Source organism: Bison bison, unplaced genomic scaffold, assembly GCF_000754665.1.
Source record: "Bison bison bison isolate TAMUID 2011002044 unplaced genomic scaffold, Bison_UMD1.0 scf7180017864037, whole genome shotgun sequence".
In the NCBI taxonomy this organism is placed as follows: Eukaryota; Metazoa; Chordata; class Mammalia; order Artiodactyla; family Bovidae; genus Bison; species Bison bison.
The window spans coordinates 8,820,368-8,834,978 of record NW_011494609.1 but is presented as its reverse complement, the minus strand read 5'-3'; the positions used below and the strand labels follow the sequence as shown (position 1 = coordinate 8,834,978).

The 14,611-nt window shown below is 54.0% G+C and overlaps 1 protein-coding gene across 2 annotated transcripts in view; it reads left to right on the top strand.

Moving 5' to 3' along the window:
- The window catches only part of ABCG1 (ATP-binding cassette, sub-family G (WHITE), member 1), a 60,034-nt gene that overhangs the window by 40,312 nt on the left and 5,111 nt on the right, over nt 1–14,611 (top strand). Inside the window, exons 4-13 of one of the 2 annotated variants that reach the window (XM_010834937.1) lie at nt 1–61; nt 3,037–3,087; nt 6,908–7,053; nt 7,206–7,329; nt 8,217–8,331; nt 11,578–11,762; nt 11,902–12,003; nt 13,045–13,213; nt 14,171–14,271; nt 14,377–14,535. The exon at nt 1–61 is cut by the window's left edge and continues 3 nt beyond it. In XM_010834937.1, the coding sequence (XP_010833239.1) occupies nt 1–61; nt 3,037–3,087; nt 6,908–7,053; nt 7,206–7,329; nt 8,217–8,331; nt 11,578–11,762; nt 11,902–12,003; nt 13,045–13,213; nt 14,171–14,271; nt 14,377–14,535 (1,213 nt within the window). The remainder of the gene's footprint in view (nt 62–3,036; nt 3,088–6,907; nt 7,054–7,205; nt 7,330–8,216; nt 8,332–11,577; nt 11,763–11,901; nt 12,004–13,044; nt 13,214–14,170; nt 14,272–14,376; nt 14,536–14,611) is intronic. The other variant, XM_010834936.1, reaches the window with a different exon arrangement.

Genomic DNA, 14,611 nt, shown 5'->3' with positions numbered 1-14,611 from the left:
CTGTTACATCATGCAGGACGACCTGCTGCTGCCGCACCTGACCGTGCAAGAGGCCATGATGGTGAGCGTCCTGGGGCCCGCAGCCCCACACCTGGCCACCCCCATCCCCTACATGAGGCGGAGCGGTGCCTGTACCCCGCCCTCACCTGCATCCACCCCCCATCCCCTACATGAGGCGGAGCGGCGCCTGTACCCCGCCCTCACCTGCATCTACCCCCCACCCTCCACATGAGGCGGAGTGGCACTCGCACCCCACTTTCACACAGAGTTCTGACCCCACGTGCTGTGTGGACAGCTTCACCCAAGGCAGCCTCCCAAGGCCCTGTAGACCCCAGATGGCAAAATCGAGGCCAGGTTTCTGAGAAGGTGATTAACCTGGCTGATGTGGGGGACCACTGCCAGGGTGACCTCAGTCTCAGGCCCATGGGTCAAGGGTCTTTTCTTCCCATTGGTGTTATATGGCTTTGGCCAAAGTTCCAGGCAGTCTGGTGCCTGGATTAGGGCCCTGAGGGTCTTGTCCTCTGACTCACCTGCCTGCCAGGTGGGTATAAAACACGTGTTTGCTGCTCACTTGCTGGGTCTCAGGCCCACACACACGTTGTCCAGCAAGGTCATCAGACATGTAATCCTACACAACCACACGAGAAAGGGTGCCTTGGAGAGTTTAGCGGTTAGCCCGGGCATCTTGTACAGCAGGGTCTAGGATGGCCTGGCATGGTCTGTACTCTTTGGGCAGACTGTGACCTAGCCCTGTGCCAGGTGGACAGGGACCACACTGACCCGCTGTGGGCTGTGGAAGCTGCTAGGGAGCCTCCCAGCCAGGAAGTCAGTGGACAGCCCTTTCCATGATGGAGCATGGGTCCGTGGGGCTGCCTGCTTCTCTGCCATCTCATCTGCGGTGCAAGGCAGTGCCTGGTCTCCAGGCCTCTCCTGGCACACTGGGGACCTTCCCAGATAGTCTACCTTGTGCTTGGGCAGTAGACGAGCATTCACCATGGATTTCCACAAGAGAGGTCTTGTCTTGCACTCCTGACACACCCGGGGCCAGGCTTCCTCTCTGGGGGGTTGCAGAGGGGTAGATGCCCAGCATTTTGGCTGAAGGGCAATTCCAAGGGATCCTCAGCTCAGCAGAGAGAAGCAGAGAAGGTGTTGGGTAGGTGGTCTGCCTTCTAACCTGCTGCCCCAGCAGCCCTAAGTGCCCAGCAGCCTGACCATGTAGCCCCTCAGGCCTCCAAGTGGCTGTTCTCATGGGGGCATGGGCTGCTCAGGAGTTTGCAAATAGGATTGTGAGGTTGGGAAATACATGATTTTTACTTACCCTCATTGTGGATTCTGAGGATTCCCGCATTGTCGCTTCACCTTTATCTGGGGCGACCAAAGCTTCATTCCCTGGTTACTTGTTTGAAAAACTTCACTTCGGTTTCTAGCTCTGTCACTGCTTTCTTTTGAAAACGAGATCTTCGACTCCTGTTGTCACCTCTGTCTTCCCCCTAACGTGTCTCCAGGTTCTGCTGGGAAATCCATTTGTTTTTCAGAATTGAAGTCAATTACATTTTGATTTTGAGAACTTCATGATCCCTTTGATAAATACTGTGAAGTTAATGAGAAATGATTAACTGAGTAAATGAGTTATTCTCAGTTAATGAGAAAGGATGGGCTTCCCAGGTGGCGCTGGTGGCAAAGAACCTGCCTGCCAACGTAGGAGACATAAGACACTTGGGTTTGATCCCTGGGTCGGGAAGATCCCCTGAAGGAGGAAATGGCAACCCACTCCCGTATTCTCGCCTGGAGAATCCCATGGACAGAGGAGCCTGGCAGGCTACAGTCCATAGTGTCGCAAAGAGTCAGACACAGCTGAGGCGACTTAACACGCTGGCACACAATGAGAAAGGATCCCTGTACTCTGCAGGGTCCTGTCCCACACGTGGGGATGGTGTTGGCCACGAGCCCTTGGTGGTGCCTTTCCGTGCGCTGCTTCTGACCCTCCGCCCCCAGGCAGCCTGAGACATGACACTCGGAGTCACATGGCTGGCAGCTGCTCCAGCCTGATTCTGGGAGCTCAGCCTCTCAGCCCCTCACCCCTGCATCACAGTTTCTTGAGGGGCCACTGGGCAGCCTCCGTAGCTCACCAGGTGGGCAGGTTCTGACCTCAGTGCTGTGCCGAGGAGGAGACTGAAGCCCTTGCTTCCCGAGGTCCCAGGAATTGGCAGAATGCTGGCCATGGTGATGGCTATTCAGGCCTTCGCCAGACAGGGTCAGGGGCCCCGTGTGTGCTAGCAGGCGGGATATCAAACCAAACAACAGAAATAACAAAACTAGACTCTTTGTATGTTGTTGTTGTTCAGTCACTAAGTTGTGTCCGATTCTTTGCGACCCCGTGGACTGCAGCACACCAGGCTTACTTGTCCTCCACCATCTCCTGGAGTTTGCTCAAACTCATGTCCATTGAGTCGGTGATTCCATCCAACCATCTCATCCTCTGCCCCCCCGTCTTCTGTTGTCTTCAGTCTTTCCCAGCATCAGGGTCTTTCCCAATTAACTCCTTTTGTGTACCACTTGCCAATTTCTGTGGTGTAAATACTCCCACTGTGGAGAATGGTAAGCTCTCAGTGGTTTCACAGGTGGATTTGTGAAATTCCTGACAGTGATCTTGAAGCTTCCAAAGCCTGGGGAGTCCACGTCGTTCAGTTACCCACATCTAACTTCCCTCAGGGACCAGCAGAGAATCCACTGAAATGACTGGAAGCATCCCAGGCCTCACTGCTCTCCAGGACCTTCCTTAGTGAAGCCGAGGGAGGTGGAGAGCCCGGACCTCTGTGGGTTTCCTCTGTCATCCAGCAGCTGAGCCCCTGGGGCCACTGCTCTCTGGGACCTTCCTTAGTGAAGCTGAGGGAGGTGGAGAGCCCGGACCTCTGTGGGTTTCCTCTGTCATCCAGCAGCTCAGCCCCTGGGGCTCTGGGGCCGCCGTCGCTGAGTTAGGTTGTCTTGCTGCTGGCCATGTGTTCTGACCCATACTGCTGCTCTTGTCCCCTACAGGTATCTGCACACCTCAAACTCCAGGAGAAGGACGAAGGAAGAAGGGAGATGGTAAGTGTATGCTTGGGTCACAAGAAATCCACTTGGCAGTCACATGTGGAGGGGCCTCTGGGGACTGACTTGGCTTGTGGCTTGGCGCCTGGCTGTTTTTGTTGGGGGATCAGTGGCATAGCAATGTGCCCTTGGACTGGCACATGCCTTGAATGACCATGCTGCCACCAGACAGATGCAGCTCACAGATGTAGTAAGGACACGGGCTTGAGGAACCAAGCTCAGGCTTAGACCCAGCCCTCTGCCCCTTTTAGTTTCTGATACACTTTATACTCCATTGTTTTTGATAAAACACTAACAGTGAAGATGGTTAGTCATCCATTTAAAAATAACCAGCCTCCACTCCTACACACTTGCAAGAAGAAATTTGGTTCTTACCTGTTATTAACCAGCCTTTTAAAAATAACACAAGCAAGTTTCTGAGATGACAGAGATCTTGTGATCCTTTTCCTTGCTTTTTTGCCTCCCTGAAACCCCAGGGAGCCAAAGGGTGTTGGGTAAACAGACCCAGCGGGGAGCACCAGAAGCCCCCACTTAGTGGGGAGGCCTGGTTTATATTTATACACTGTCTAAGACAAACCCAACTCCCCTCCTCTCCACCCCATGGCTGGCACTGGTAGAGTTCCAGTGTAAGATGGGATTTGGTGAAATTCTACTTTTATTATATTATCCTGTCTTCCTGTGCCTGTAGGGCCACAGGCCAGCAGCAGAGAGAGCAAGATCTGTGGGGTTGGTGCCAGCAGTGCAACTCGGCTCTTTATGTGACCATGCAAAATGGAATGAGTTCAGTTCAGTCGCTCAGTCATGTCCAAGCTTTTGTGGCCCCTAGACTGCAGCACACCAGGCTTCCCTGTCCATGACCAACTCCTGGAGCCTGCTGAAACTCATGTCCATCGAGTTGGTGATGCCATCCAACCATCTCATCCTCTGTCGTAGAAAACAGTCACAGTGTCAGCAGCAACATGACAGTTGATAGGATGTGATGTAAACTGCCTTGGGTTTCCCAGGTGGCGCTAGTGGTAAAGAACCCGCCTGCCAATGCAGGAAGCATAAGAAACCCGGTTCAATCCCTGGGTTGGGAAGATCCCCTGGAGGAGGAATGGCAACCTTCTCCACTATTCTTGCCTGGAGAACCCCATGAACAGAGGAGCCTGGCGGGCTACAGTCCATGGGGTCACAAAGAGTTAGACATGACTGAATGACCGAACATGCACACATCACAAATGACCTTGGAGCATGGTGTGTCTTTAGGGGCCCTCCTGTCCCTCCCTGTGCCCTCCTCTCCCAACCTCACTCTTCAGAAACCTGAGGATTCAGGTGGAAATTTGAGAGGATGAGGAAATGGCACATCCAGGGTAGGGAAGCCCGATTTCTGTGAGGAGTGAAAACCCCTCCTTGTAGATGCTTCACGTGGACTCTGGTTCTGTAGCTGAAAGGAATAAAATGGATGAACAGACCCCAAAACACAGATGTGGGGAAAAAGCATGGGAGGCATGGTGTTTCCACCACCACTCTGTTCTGAAGGGCGAGCCTCAGACACAGGCCAGCGCCCTGGGAGGATGGGTGAGCAGATGTGGGGGATCAGAGGGTGAACCTGCCCTGAAGTGAAGCAGAACTAAGCCCATTGAGGGGACCCTTCAGGCCAGGCCTCCTGGAAACCACTGGACAACCTGAGGCCAGATCGTCCAGCGCCTGGGACTTTTGTCCGTAGCTGCCTCCTGGAGGTGGGAAGCTGAGTGCAATGCTCTCATTAATGTCTGAGCTCCCAGAACAGATGCAATCCATGAGTAAGTGGGTGTGGGATGGTTTGCCTGCAGCGTGGTCCGGGGGACCAGCCTTTCCAGGTGGGAGGGGGAGCCGGGAGGGAGCGTTTGCTAAAGGGCGGGGGCGAGGAGCACGTGTGTGCCTCTCAGCTGACTCCACAGAGGAGCACCCACAGCCAGTCCTTCAGCCCTGCACCCGCTCTGTCTGTCAAGTGTCGACCGGTCCTCCTCGCCCTCAGCAGGGTCCAGCCCCCCTCCCGCCTCAGAACCATCGGCAGGGCTGCGTGATTGTCCAAGGAGAGGACAGGCCCTGACTCATTTCCCTCCAGCCCCGTTGTGTCCCTGGGTCCTGGTTGTTTACTTCTCGAGGAAACATAAAAGACTGGAATGTTCCAGCAGGTAGTGGAATGTTGCCCAGTCCACCTCGTTTCCCAGAAAAGTGGCCCCAGCCTCGAGAACCCCCCAGTGAGGGGTCTTCCTCAGGAGTGAGGTCTCCCAGGGGGGGACATTGTTCTTTCTGATTCACTTTAAAACAAAACCAGCCTTCAGGGCGTCACTCCTGAGAGCATCCTAGACAAGATGCCTGCACGCAAGGGAAACAGGAGGTGCTGACCTTGGCGTCCGCCTCCAGCATCCTTCCAGTGGGGCAAAGGGCAAGAAGGGAGTGGGTGGTCTTCCTCCTGAACCTTTGGACTGGATTCCTGGAGACTGCCGGAGCCATGTCATCCTGGGAAGGCCAGTGGACTGTCCACACGAGGGAAAGCGTTCCTGAAAGATGGCCTTTTCTGGGCAACCTCGCTGCGAGCTTCCGGGATGGCGTGCCTCAGTGGCTGTATGTTCTAGAAGAGGTGGTGGAGCTGGGTTTAGGGCTCAGCAGGGCAAAGGCCAAGCAGGATTCAAATGCAGATCTATCTGACCTGCCTGCTTCCAGTGCGTGGAGCAGTAGCACCCCGGTCCTTCCCATCACCGAGGCCACATTGTGTCCTGACTGCGCAGAAGTGATTCAAGAGCCAGAGTGGAAATTTTCCTCCTTGAGTTCCTTCTCCTTGAGGATGACCTCAGCTCCCTAGAGAAGTTGCTGGACTAGGGTCCACCTGCTGCCACCATGGGCTAGGACAATGGCCCAGGGAATTCTGGCAGGACCTCTGTGGCAGGTTGTCTCGCACCCCACTGGGAGGTGAACCTGACAAGGAGGCCAGAAGGGCGGCACCTGACCTCTGCCTTCTTGTGGCCACCTCCAGAAGACACCAGGATGGACCCGAACACTGACCGCTGTGGATGAACTGATGAACGGTTTACACTGAACTCTTCTGACCTTCCTGCTCCTGAGTCCAGCCCGGATCAGGGATGGGGCAGCCAGGGAGGGCTGAGCACACAGTGGGCTGTTTATACCTTGGTTCCCAGGCAGCTCCCAGGGCAGTGTTGGCAGGGTCTCTAAGAGAAGCAGTGATAGCTTTAAGCAGTGTCATTGCCTTGCTGCTGAATCAGAGGCCTTCTTTTCCCATTTACAAGCGTGGATGGAGCTCTGTCTTTCTGGGAGACCTGGCCTGTGTGGTTGAGTCCACGGGAGCTATGTGCACTAGCAATAGTGTGACTAACAGCTGTCGCCGAGTGAATGCTTACCATGTGCCAAGCGTTTTATCTGTTATAGCATTAAACTATCAGGGTGGCCCTCCCCTTGGTGCTGGTCAGAAACCCAGTCACTCGTCCACTTATGTGTCCATGGATCCACCCTTTCTGCAGTGTTTATCCAACACCTTCTCGGCCCTGGCCCTGAGTGAGGCTCACACATGAACGGACTTGCTAGGTTGCCAGCCAGAGGCAGGACCAGGACTCCAGCCCAGGCTGGCCTGGCCCCAACCCCGCCTCTCAGTCTCCTGAGTCTCAGCCTCCTTAATCAGGACATCAGGCCTGGCAACGCTGGGGTGGGCCAGATGTGCGGTCCCAGGTGTGTCTGGGAGTTGGGTGGAGAAGGAGATCGGAGTTCCACGTGGGCCCTGTAGGAGGCGAGGAGCTGCTGTGATCTCTGATGCCACTCTGCTTCTGCTGTCCCCCAGGTCAAGGAGATCCTGACGGCCCTGGGCCTGCTGTCCTGTGCCAACACGCGGACCGGCAGCCTCTCGGGCGGTCAGCGAAAGCGACTGGCCATCGCGCTGGAGCTGGTGAACAACCCTCCCGTCATGTTCTTCGATGAGCCCACCAGGTAATCAGGCCCTGCCCTCCCCGCCAGCAGAAGGGGCCACCTCTCCGCCCGCTGAGGGGCTCAGGCCAGCCTGCACAGACACAACCAGGGCGCTCTGAATGAGGGGTCTGGTTGGGGCTCACAGACGTCTCACGGTGTCCCTTGACTTGCAGTGGCCTGGACAGCGCCTCCTGCTTCCAAGTTGTCTCCCTGATGAAGGGGTTGGCCCAGGGCGGCCGGTCCATCATCTGCACCATCCACCAACCCAGTGCCAAGCTCTTTGAGCTGTTCGACCAGGTACGTTGGCCCACTGTCATTGGCCTGGGTGAAAGCAAATCTAGGTACTCGCAGCTTAGTTCATGAGGGTGTCTTCATTTTTGAGTGGCCTTAGGTGTTATGTTTCTTAAGACGTTGATGCCATAAGCACTTCAGGTGGCAGGGCCAGAGGGGATAGGAAGAGCTGGCCAGTGTCCTCTCTCTAGGGTCTTGGATGAGTCACTGACATTACTGAGGCTACATTAATGGCCCCCCTGATGACAGGACGGGGACACTTGCCATACAGAATTAGATGGCAGGTTGTGATATTTGTACGGTATCATCTCTTTTATAAATCTTATGCTTTTATATCACCCTGAGCAAAAAAATGTCCCAAGGAATGCAGTGTGTATAGCTCCAAAATCTGGCCTAAGCAAGTGGTTAGCATGAGGGGAAGAAAGGCAACAAAGTGAATAATTCCTGGTCATATGATAGCTTCTGTCTTTCCTGACTTATCATGGATTTCCCTTTGAACTTTGAGTCCTTGGGAGGTAACATAAAGCTGTCCTGAGAGAGGAATTGATGGATTGATGGATGAATGGATGGATAGATAGATGGGTGGATGGTTAGATGGATGGGGTGAATGGATGGGTGGATGGATGGATGAGTGGATATATAGATGGATGGACAGGTGAGTGGATGATGGGGTGAATGGGTGGATTGATGGATAGATAGATGAATAGATGGATGGATGGTTGGGTGAGTGGATGGGTGAGTGGTTAGGTGAATGGATGGATGGATAAGTGGATGGATAGATGGATGGATGGGTGGGTGAGTGGGTGAGTGGATCATTGGATGGATGGATTGAGAGTTTCTCTCCCTTTACAGAGTAAGGCAGAGTTGATGTTTTCCTTCTTACTCTTTTTCAGCTTTATGTCCTCAGTCAAGGACAGTGTGTATACCGAGGGAAAGTCTCAAACCTTGTACCATATTTGAGGGACTTAGGTCTGAATTGCCCAACCTACCACAACCCGGCCGATTTCGGTGAGTTGAGCCTTGACCAGCCAAAAGAGGATCTTTTTTATTCCTGGTGGGTTTCCACTCTTACCTTTAGCCTTCAAATCAAGAATTACTTTAATATTCCACAGATAGTTCAAGTGCCGTCCTGAGGCAGAACTTTCAAGACCAAGTCAAAAGAGGTTTTCTTTCCTCCAGATGAAATACCTGGGACTAGAAACAAGGGATCTGTTGTTAGGTCAAATATTTCCCAATACTTGACTGTGTGATGCTTTCGGTCTAAAGGAAGTTATTTCTAAAAAGAAATAACCTTTAACAAATTCCCCTTTGCATTGATTAATGCAGATGTTAAAATTCAGCTTAAATTTTGACCAAACACAACAAATTTTGACCAAAGCAGTTTTGAACAAGACCCTGGGATCCAGGGCTTCCCTTGTACTTCAGCTGGTAAAGAATCTGCCTGCAATGCAGAAGACCTAGGTTCGATCCCTAGGTTGGGAAGATCCCCTGGAGAAGGGAAAGGCTACCCACTCCAGTATTCTGGCCTGGAGAATTCCATGGGCTCTATAGTCCATGGGGTCGCAAAGAGTCGGACATGACTGAGTGACTTTCACATCACTTCACTGGGAACCCAGGACTTTCCTAGTAGCTCAGACAGTAAAGCATCCGCCTGAAATGCAGGAGACCCAGGTTCAATCTCTGGGTCTGGAAGATCTCCTGCAGAAGGAAATGGCAACCCACTCTAGTATTCTCACCTGGAAAATTCCGTGGACAGAGAAGCCTGGCGGGCTATAGTCAGTGAGGTCGCACAGTCAGACACGACTTAGCCACTAACACCCTGGGAGCCTAGAGCCCAGGTTAATGACAGGAGTCGCTCCTCCTGATCCAGAGGCTGCAGCTTCTGTGCTTTGCAGCTCATGCTTTATGAGCTCCATGCTCAGTGCCCCCAGGGCTCCCGCTTTGGCCTTTCCTCTTGGCCGGAACCCTCCAGGGCACTGACACCAACGTCCCAAGTCACTTCCCCACCAGATCTGCCCATTGTGCAGCCTGCACGTTTGTCTGCAGATGGCAGCCCCTTTGTGTCCAGCGCCTCTGGAACCATCTCCCTGTCCTCCTGTCAGATCCACCACTTCTGTTCCCTGCTGTCCAAGTGCAAGAACTTGCAACCCCCCTTGCTTGCCTTCTTTTCCTTTTGAGCTTCGTAGTCACTAGACCACCAAGTGCTTGTACACCCCGATCCCGTCCTATTCTCCCCCTCGACCATGGTGCATGGGGTCCTGTCCTGGCCATCGTGTCCTGCTTCCCTGGGGCCCCACAAGCTGGGTGGTCTGAAACAAGAGGAAGTCATGTTTCAGACTCCGGAGGCCAGAAGTCAAGGTGTCTGCAGGGCCGGGCTCCCTCCCGAAGCTCTGGGGGAAGGTCCTTCCTGCCTCATCCAGCTTCTGGAGGCTCCAATGGTCCTTAGCCTGTGACCCAACATGGCTTTTTTCTCTGTGTTTCTCTGTGTGTGTCTGTATGTCACCTCCTCTTCTAATAAGGACACCAGTCATTTGATTTAGTTGTTGTTCAGTCGCTAAGTCATGTCCGACTCTCTGTGACCCCATGGACTGCACAACCGCCAGGCTTCCCTGTCCTTTACCATCTCCTGGAGTTTGCTCAGATTCATGTCTATTGAGTTGGTGATGCCATCCAACCATCTCATCCTCTGCAGCCCCCTTCTCCATTTGCCTTCAGTTGGATTCAGGGCTCATCCTAAATCCAGGATAATTTCATCTCAAGATCCAAAACCAATTACATCTGCAAATAACCTTTTCCAAAGAAGGCCACATTCTGAGATTCCAGGTGGACATGAGTCTTTTGGGGGGGCACACTTCAACCCATTCCATTCCTCCTTCTTGGTCTCCTGGTCATCTGCCTTCCTCACTCAGTTGTTTTACTTTCAAGCATCCAGCCCCAGCAGTTCCCCAGACCCCACCTTTCCTACACATCCTCTCCCAAGTTGTGTTCCATGAGATGCTATTGCTGGGAAATGCCTCTCTCTTACAAGAAGGGCGCTCTGACGAAGCCGGGCCAGAGTGGGGTGAGCGGGAAGGAGATGCGGGCCGAGGGAGAGGAGGAGGAGTCTTAAGCATCCTTGATGGTGGGGATGGTCCGGTTGGCTGCATAGTCGTTCAGGAGCAAGGACAGTGGGGGACAGGTGCTGCTGAACAAGGAAGGGCGGTGAGGTCCATGGCCAGCAGAGAGATGAGGACCTATAGGGAAGGACAGATGGGAGGAGAAAGACCAGGGCACTGGGGAGAGCCCAGGGAGGGGCTCCTCAATATCATGCCTGAGGAGAGGGAGAGACGTGGGGAGAGAGGGGCTGTTTGGAGGGTGGTGGGTGTGAATGACCAGCAGAGCAGGCAGTTCTGGCTGGGTTGGTGTCAATGATCGTGACATTCTGGTGGGGCCAGGCTCTCCTGGTTTGTGATCCGATGCAGAGAGAGTTAGCTGTCCTGGCCTGGGCTCTGGAAACAGCTGGTTTTGCCAGAAAGGGTCCCTGGGGGCATTGCATTAGCAAGAATCTTACTGAGATGAAGGATCAGGTCCTACACCAGGAGGAATGGGGGAGGGTGGAGGGAGAGCACAGGTGGGAGGAGAGGAAGGAGCAGCAGGTGCCAGGGGAGGGTGGACCCCAGAGAGAAAGAGCAAGGTGGGACCTTGGACAGTCTGGGGTACAGAGGAGGCATGATACCAGGGTCAAGGAGGGTCGGTGGAGGTGATGCTCCCTGGGGATCTGAGAGGTGGAGCTTGTAGTCCAAAACCTCAGCAAACCCCTCTCAGGACCCCCAGCACTTCTTCTTGGTCCCAAAGAGCTGCCTCAGTGCTCATCGCTCACCCTCATCCTGGGAACTGCCTTCCCAACAGGAATCTTGCTTCCTTCTGCCCTCCTCTCAGCTCCATCTCTGATGCATGCATGCCCATGACCAGCACTCAATAAATACTAGACAGATGAGTAAGTTAATAGATGCATGAGCTCATGACTTCTCGGGCTGTCCAACATCACAATCTGTATTTGCATTTCCAGCCTCCTGATATGATCAACGGCCTTGCTGGGCGTTGAGAAAGGAAACATTGGCCGCTAAATGATTTTTATCACACCATTAGCATCCTCACGCGGCATCTATATAATCAGTTAAAAGATATTCCCACCAGATTACTGACTTTGTTGCAAAGGAAGAGGCCCACATGAGCAATGCTGGGCTGAACGCTCTGTCTCTCTCCTCTGTGCAGTCATGGAAGTCGCGTCCGGCGAGTACGGCGACCAGAACGGCCGCCTGGTGAGAGCGGTCTGGGAGGGCAAGTGCGACTCTGACTGCAGGAGAGAGCCTGGGGGCGATGCCGAGGTGAATCCTTTTATTTGGCACCGGCCCTCTGAAGAGGTAAAGCAGACAAAACGATGGAAGGGGTGGAGAAAGGTAATGCACACCCCCAGCCCCCGGGAGCGCTGCACGACGCCCTGCACGCCTGCTGCACGAGCACTTTCCTCAGCTCAGAGGAGGGGGCGTCCGGGGGCCGGGGGGCTCACCCCTCCTCTCCCCCTTGGTGTGTCCCCAGGACTCCACTTCCATGGAAGGCTGTCACAGCTTCTCTGCCAGCTGCCTCACCCAGTTCTGCATCCTCTTCAAAAGGACTTTCCTCAGCATCATGAGGGACTCGGTAAGGCGGTGTGCAGTGGTCTCCATGGCAACAGAAGCTGAGGGGTCACCTTTGGGTCTGTTCATCTGCTTGCGCTTTCCTTTTTCTGCATCAGTCAGTTTTCTGTGACGCCGCAGTAACAAACACTCCCTGGCTGCTAGTGGTTATGACAGTAGTCATGTCTGGTTCGTGTAACCTGTGGGTGGTTGTCAGTTGTGGTCCTGCCCCATGTGTCTTCTCGTCTGGGGACCCAGAATGGAGGACCGGCTCCGGTTCTAGAAAAGAACGTGGCAGGGGAAAGTGTAGGAGAAACCCAATGGCAGCCCTTATAGCTTCCTGCTCCTGGCGGGGTGGCGGAACCTGCCACTGGTGCTCACGTTCCATTGGCCAAGGCTGGCATCAGGGAGGGGATTCCTCCCTCTGGGAAGCCCCACCCAGCAAAGGAAGGAGTTGGTGAAGGATTGGGAATCAGAACAAGATCCAGCCTTTCGAGTGGACAATCTGACAGCCTGTGTAGGGGGTCCCCGAGTGCCCAGGAACCTCTGGAACCCAGTTTGAAAGATAGAGGGGCTGGGAGCCATCCAGCCCCTGCTCTGCAAGGGTGGGTCTGTCCTGTGGCCGTTCTTTGTCCGCTTCACCACCGTTCTTGTCACTTGTCCCCTCCTCCGAAGGGACACAGTCCTGGTTTGCTATGTTGAAGGGGATTTAATGCAGGATAGAAGTTCCTTCTGCTTGAACAGCAGTGAAATGCTGCCCTGTGAGTTTGTGTGTGTATGTGTGTGCGTGTATGCACACACACACTCACATGAGCTGGTGTAGGGTCCTGGGCTTGGTATAATGGAAGCTTAAACTAAGGGTAGTGAATGAATGGGCTTCCTGGGTGACTCAGTCATAAAGAATCCGTCTGCAATGCACAGGCCTCAGGAGAAGCGGGTTGACTGCCACCTTTCTGGAGGGAAGGGGCAGAAGCCTTGACCACCCCCTCTGGGGCCCCTGGTCTCCTTGTCCTCTCACTGCCCACCTCCGAGCTTGCACACCTGAGTGTGGACCTCGTCTGCCCAGGTCCTCACGCACCTGCGGATCACGTCCCACATCGGCATCGGCCTCCTCATTGGCCTGCTGTACCTGGGGATTGGCAACGAAGCCAAGAAGGTCCTGAGCAACTCCGGCTTCCTCTTCTTCTCCATGCTCTTCCTCATGTTCGCGGCCCTCATGCCCACCGTCCTCACATGTGAGTGCCTGGTCCAGCCTGCGCCCACCCCTCCTTCCTTGTCTGCCACTAAGTCGTGGCTTTCTTGGCCACAAACATAGTGTTTTATTTTATTTTTTAAAATACCATTTTCTTTGTTGACAGATGTAGGTATGATTGTATGTTCTGTTAGATGAGAAAATGCATACCATGTTTAAGCCAAAGGAGTGAATCACTAATGGAAGATCTGTAAGCCTTGTGGAAGGCTGAGAGATTTTAAAAGGTTTTCTAATTGGGAACCCCTCAAATGCTACTGTGTGAGCATTACCTCATTCAGTTAAGATAGCCCTGGTGCAGCCAAATTTGTGAGCGGGTAAAGCTATTCTGGGTTGGAAAGATTCCCTGGAATAGGACACGGCAACCCGCTCCAGTATTGTTGCCTGGAGAATTCCATGGACAGAAGAATAGGGCGGGCTACAGTCCATGGGGTCGCAAAGAATTGAACACGACTGAAGTGACTTAGCATGCAGCAATGCTGTTCTAGGTGGATTTCTGTGCAATTCTAGGCTGCTTGCAGAGCAGGCTGCCCTCAGCCGCTTCAGGGGGACAGTGTGGAAAACTGGCTTCACCAGGCTCCCAGCCTAGACAGCTCCTCCAGCAGTTCCTCCTCCTTAAGTTGCCCTGAGTTTACAAGGGCAGCTTCTGAGGACTTGCCCAGGGAAAGGCATTGCATTGTCAGTTACTCAGTGAAAACAGGTTCAGCAGGAGATACTTGGACCAGTCACTACAGTGATGCCAGTGTACTAGGCAGTTTCTCCAGGCAGGTGAATCATTTCATACCTTTCCATTCAAACTCCAGATATTAATACTTGAAGCACTTCAGATTCACAGGAAGGCAGCCCAAGTTGGGGCTGCAGAGGGCCTTGCAGGAGACCCCTTGTCTGAGTTCTTGGAGTGCTGTAATGTCCGAGTGACCCTTTTCACTTTCCTGCCCCCTAGTTCCTCTGGAGATGAGCGTGTTTCTCCGAGAACACCTGAATTACTGGTACAGCCTGAAGGCCTACTACCTGGCCAAGACCATGGCGGACGTGCCCTTTCAGGTGCGCATGCGCCCTGGCGTGGCATGACGGGGCGGGGCTCTCCAGCATCCCTGGGGGGCGGGAGGCGCGGCTTGCAGGTGAGGGTGACGGGCGCTGTGTTTCCAGATCATGTTCCCCGTGGCCTACTGCAGCATCGTGTACTGGATGACGTCGCAGCCGTCTGACGCTGTGCGCTTCGTCCTGTTCGCGGCACTGGGCACCATGACCTCCCTGGTGGCGCAGTCCCTGGGCCTGCTGATCGGAGCTGCATCCACATCACTGCAGGTACCAGCCAAGGATGTACCATGGGGCGGACCTCGCTTCCCCACCTCCACCCATGTGGCTGGGGCTGCGGGGCCCG